General features: G+C 38.9%; 1 protein-coding gene across 1 annotated transcript; it reads left to right on the plus strand.

The window, feature by feature from the left end:
- Positions 1 to 326: 326 nt before the first annotated feature.
- On the plus strand, positions 327 to 1,304 carry LOC116071306 (olfactory receptor 6Y1). Its single transcript, XM_031342815.1, has one exon. It carries the CDS (start codon positions 327 to 329, stop codon positions 1,302 to 1,304), a length of 978 nt encoding a protein of 325 aa, XP_031198675.1.
- Positions 1,305 to 5,308: the final 4,004 nt, after the last annotated feature.

A 5,308-nucleotide genomic window follows, 5' to 3' on the forward strand; every position in this document is an offset into this window, starting at 1 on the left:
AGGGTAGTAAAAAAGGACTGCCCTAGGCCCAGTAGTGATATGTTGAAAAAGCACAGTACTTGGACTCTGGAGGTCTAATTTTATTGCTCTGTGACCTGGACAAGTCATACCTCTTAAGCTAATATTTTTAAAACTCAAAATACAGACTCCTTATACCCAGTTGCTACTCAAGAGTTTTAGTTCATAATTCAAGAGGACACAAATACATAAAAGCAGGAAAGCTCTTATTTGGATGAATTGCTAGAGGCAGATTGTCAATATAATCAATCACAGGATAGTACTTGGGACACAAAAGGAACTGACTTTGTCTATGCCCGCAGCCAGCCATGGTAATCAAGGTTCTGCAAGTAGACAATTGGACCACCACAACACATTTTATTCTTCTTGGATTTCCAACACGACCATCCTTCCAGTTTCTGCTCTTCTGTGTCTTCTTGGTAACCTACCTGCTGACCCTGGTAGAGAACCTTCTCATCATCCTGGCCATCCGCAGTGACGGGCAACTGCATAAGCCCATGTACTTCTTTCTAAGCCACCTCTCTTTCCTGGAGATGTGGTATGTCACTGTCATCAGTCCCAAGATGCTGGTAGACTTCCTCAGCAAGGACAAGAGCATCTCATTCAATGGCTGCATGACACAACTTTACTTCTTTGTGACCTTTGTCTGTACTGAGTACATACTCCTTGCCGTCATGGCCTTTGATCGCTATGTAGCTATTTGCAATCCACTACGCTACCCTGTCATTATGACCAATCAGCTCTGTGGAGTAATGGCTGGGGGATGCTGGTTCTGTGGGCTCATGACTGCCATGATTAAGATGGTTTTCATAGCTCGGTTACACTACTGTGGCACACCGCATATCAATCACTACTTCTGTGATATCTCTCCACTCCTCAATGTCTCCTGTGAGGACTCTTCTCAGGCTGAGCTAGTGGACTTCTTCTTGGCCCTCATGGTCATTGCTGTCCCTCTTTGTGTGGTAGTGACATCTTATGCCATTATCCTTGTCACCATTCTCAAGATCCCATCAGCTCAGGGTCGTCAAAAGGCCTTCTCCACCTGTGCCTCTCATCTGACTGTTGTAACTCTTTTTTACTCCACAACCCTCTTTACATATGCCCGTCCTAAGCTCATGTATGCCTACAATTCAAACAAAGTGGTGTCAGTTCTCTACACCGTCGTTGTTCCCCTTCTCAACCCCATCATATACTGTTTGAGGAATCGTGACGTAAAAATGGCCCTAAAAAAGACTGTACTTTGCAATAGAAGTGGTCCTGGGGGAGATGGGGATTTCAGTAGTTAAAAAATGTACAGAATCACACGAGAGAGATAGCTTAGCAGTTAAGAGTACTAGATGCTCTTCTAGAGGACCTGAGTTCAATTGCTAGCACCCACATAGGAGCTCACAACCATCTGTTAGTCCAGTTCCGGGGGATCTAATACCCTCTTCTAGCCTCCACTGGCAACATGCATGTGCATGGTACACAGACAGACACAAACCACCCACATGCATAAAATAAAAATAAAGTTAAATTAAAATTAAAATTTTCTTTCTGGTATACTTAGGTAGATGAGCACAATGCATTTCTTGAGTCTGGCTGTATTTATTCATCAGCTACACAGTACTGCTAAGACTTTTTAAAAATTATACATAAAATTCAATGTAACAAAGCAAAACATATTTACAATGTATATTATAACTTGATTCAAAATCCTTTTAAATAAATTTATATATGAAGATGGTGTGATCACCTGTGTTCCTGTGGAGTAATGTGTGAATATGGGCACTCATTTGTAGAGGCCAGAAGTCAACATCAATTATCTTCCATTACTCCTGATTTTTTTTTTTTGAGACACTGTCAGTGAACTTGAAGGTCAATGATTGGCTAGACCAGAATCTCTGGGTCCTCCTAGCTCTGCCTCCCAGAGTTGGGATTATAAAAGCCTGGCTTTTTATATAAGTACTGGAGATCTAAACTCAGGTCCTCCTGTTTGTACAGTAAGGACTTTACCCACTGAGCCAATCTGTCCAGACCTCTCAAATAACTGAGTCCTTGGTGGAAAAATATATGGAGAATATAAATATAATAAATAAATCACTTAACAGTTATGGGATGAATTGTGCTCTACAAAAGAGTATATATTGAATTTCTAATCTTTGATACCTCAAAATGTAATGGGTTTTGGAAAATGGATTTGGATAGTAAATGTTAATTTAGATTTGGACTAGTATGTAAGAATCGGTACATATAAGGGCATTTACAGAATTTGGACAGATGAAATCCTCAGGACTTTAGTGGCTCTTTTTCCTGAAAAAAAATATTTTATAAATAGTTGGTTTTCCAATGTCTTTTTCTAGTAAAAACTATTAATAAATGATCAAGCTAGACTTCTATGTATATAATAACTCATCATAATAAAAAGAGCAGGGTACCAACATAAGCAAGCTGTAGAATCCTGCCTGGACCTTCTAAGTGTACAAAGTGCTTTTCCACCAACCAGTTATTTTTTTGTACTGAAGGTAGATAAAGCACCAAAGAGGCTTGATCTCAAAATACTGGTGCTGAGTCAGGTGAAACTCACAGAAACCTCTTTAGGAAAGCCTGAAGTTTTCTGTCAAAGTAACTTTTATGTCTTCATAAACATTTGAAACAAATAAATTAAAAGAAATGGAAATACCCAGGTGTATTACTAGACACAAAATACTTATCAATAAATTATCACTAAGTTCATATTATAGAATATCATCATCTAAAAAGCTGTCTATACTGAAATGGGAGATGGCTTGGAGCAAACTATTGCTCTTCTCAAGCAAGAGACAATGTCCATGGTACAATGTCTGCAGGATGTATCATTCTTCACTTTGCACAGCTATGAACCTATAAACATCACCACTATTAAGTAGCATGTGTGTGTGTGTGTGTGTGTGTGTATGTGTGTGTAATGTTCAAATGAGTTGCTTCAAGTAATATTGGTGATGTAGCTAAAAAATTAAGCCTCTATATTAATATTTCAAGTATATGAAATGATTGCCCCAAACTAGCATGTCTATTATTAATAAAGTCTTTGAGACCACAGAAAAATTGATTACTCAAAAAACATTAGAAACCTTTTATTAAAAAAAAAAAATTGGAGCCGAGCAGTGTTGGCACAGGCCTTTAATCCCAGGACTTGGGAGGCAGAGGCAGGCAGACTTCTGAGTTCGAGACCAGCCTGTTCTACAGAGTAAGTTCCAGGACAGCCAAGGCTACACAGAGAAACCCTGTCTCAAAAAACTACAAAAAAAAAATGTGTTTGTAATGTGTGTACATGTGTATATGTGTTATATGTAGTATGTATGTAGTGTGTCTGTGTTTGTGTGGTGTTTAAGTACATATATGTGTGTTCATATGTATGTGTGTGTAGTGTGGGTGAGGATGTGTGTGGTATGTGGGCACGTGTGTAGTGTGGGTGTGCATGGTGTATGTATGTATGGTGTGGGGCGTGTGTGCGTGGAGGAGAGGATATATGTTCCTCTAAGTGTGTGTGTGTGTGTGTGTGTGTGTGTGCATGTGGAGGCCCGAGGTTGACAGCAGGTGTCTTCCTCAATGTTCTTCACCTTATGTTCTGAGTCAGGGTTTCTTATTGAACCCAGCCACCTCCCACCTGCTGACCTAACAAGTCACACACCTGGCTGCCACACCTACCTGGTTTCTGTGAGTTCTGGGGTCTGAAATACAATTCTCACTCTCCACAGCAACCACTTTACTCCTAAGTCATTTCCCCATCACTGAAAGCCTAGTTTTGATAAATTCTTTAGGAATGTTACTGTTTTCTGTAGAAAAATCCACATACTTGAATTAAGAACATACCTTATGGAGCTAGAGAGAGAGATGCCTCAACAGTTGAGAGCACTGATTGTACTACCAGAGGATCCAGGTTTGATACCTAGAATCTACAGAATAGGTTCAGAACTGTCTATAACTTCATACACAGTGGATATGATACCGTTTTCTGGCCTCTATGGATACCAGGAACATGCATGTTGGGCAAACATATGCAAGCAAAATACCCACACATGTAACAAAATTTTAATTGATTTTTATAAAGAACATTACTTTATGGCATAAATGTCTCCTCCACTCCAAAGACAAAATACTTGCATATATAGTTTAGAAATTCCAATACTTAATTGGTTTCTAAAGTGTGTTTCACACATTTAAAATTTTGCTGTCAATTCCTAAGAACTCATTTTCTGTTGTGTCTTTTCTATTCCCATTTGTGTGCAAAGGTGATTTTCTAGGTCCCCATCTTGTAATATTCTGGCATTTAATTCTAAAGGGAGTTTGTTCTAGGTGTTGTTTCATTCCTATGAAACCTAAAGATACATTTCATTAAGTTTTTGGACCCATGCCATTGGGTTAAAAAAAAACTCTAAAAGCTTAATTAAGAATAGAGCCTTCAAAGGGGCTTTTAGAAGAACAAAGTCTATCAGTACACATGGCTTTTCTCTGTCATGAATTTCTCAACTTTTAATTGAATGAATGGCAGCTAAATTTATCAAAGAGCAAAATAGTTCTATATATAGTACTGCAGAAGAGAAAATTCTTTTTTCTTTTTCTTTCATTTTAGATGTCAATTCTCTATGTAACGAGTTCCTTCTTAGAGTTGAGGTAACATTAAAATAGAGCCATATTTATCACCTTGCACAAAGCTCCACCTTGCATAAAGCTCAAGTCCAGGTAGGTCAAGGGCCTCAACATAAAACCAGATAAACTGAATCTAATAGAGGAGAAAGTGGGAAAGAGCCTCGAACTCACTGGCACAGGGGAAATTTTCCTGAACAGAGCACCAATGGCTCAGATCAAAAATTGATAAATGGGATCTCATGAAACTGAGAAGCTTCTGTAAGGCAAAAAGCACCATCAACAAGACAAATCAGCAAACTACAGACTGGAAAAAAAAATTCTTCACTAACCCTACATCTGACAGAAGGCTAATATCCAAAATATATAAAGAACCCAAGAAGCTAACCTCCAAAAACCCAAATAACCCAATTTTAAAATCCACAACAGAAGAGTCTCGAATGGCTGAGAAGCACTTAAAGAATCATTAAATCTAGACACAATTGTGGATGCCAGCAAGTACTGGATGACAGGAGCCTGATATAGCTGTCTCCTGAGAGGCTCTGACAATATCCGACTAATACAGAAGTAGAGGCTCCCAGCCATCCATTGGACTGAATACAGGGTCTCCAATAAAGGAGCTAGAGAAAGGACCCAAGGAGCTGAAGGGTTTGCAGCCCCTTAGGACTAACAACAATATGAA

The sequence above is a fragment of the Mastomys coucha genome, unplaced genomic scaffold (assembly GCF_008632895.1).
Source record: "Mastomys coucha isolate ucsf_1 unplaced genomic scaffold, UCSF_Mcou_1 pScaffold1, whole genome shotgun sequence".
NCBI classification, from domain to species: Eukaryota; Metazoa; Chordata; class Mammalia; order Rodentia; family Muridae; genus Mastomys; species Mastomys coucha.

Bases quoted from the DNA above. Each gene is read 5' to 3' on its own strand.
- LOC116071306 (XM_031342815.1), top strand. From the start codon at position 327: ATGGTAATCAAGGTTCTGCAAGTAGACAATTGGACCACCACAACACAT.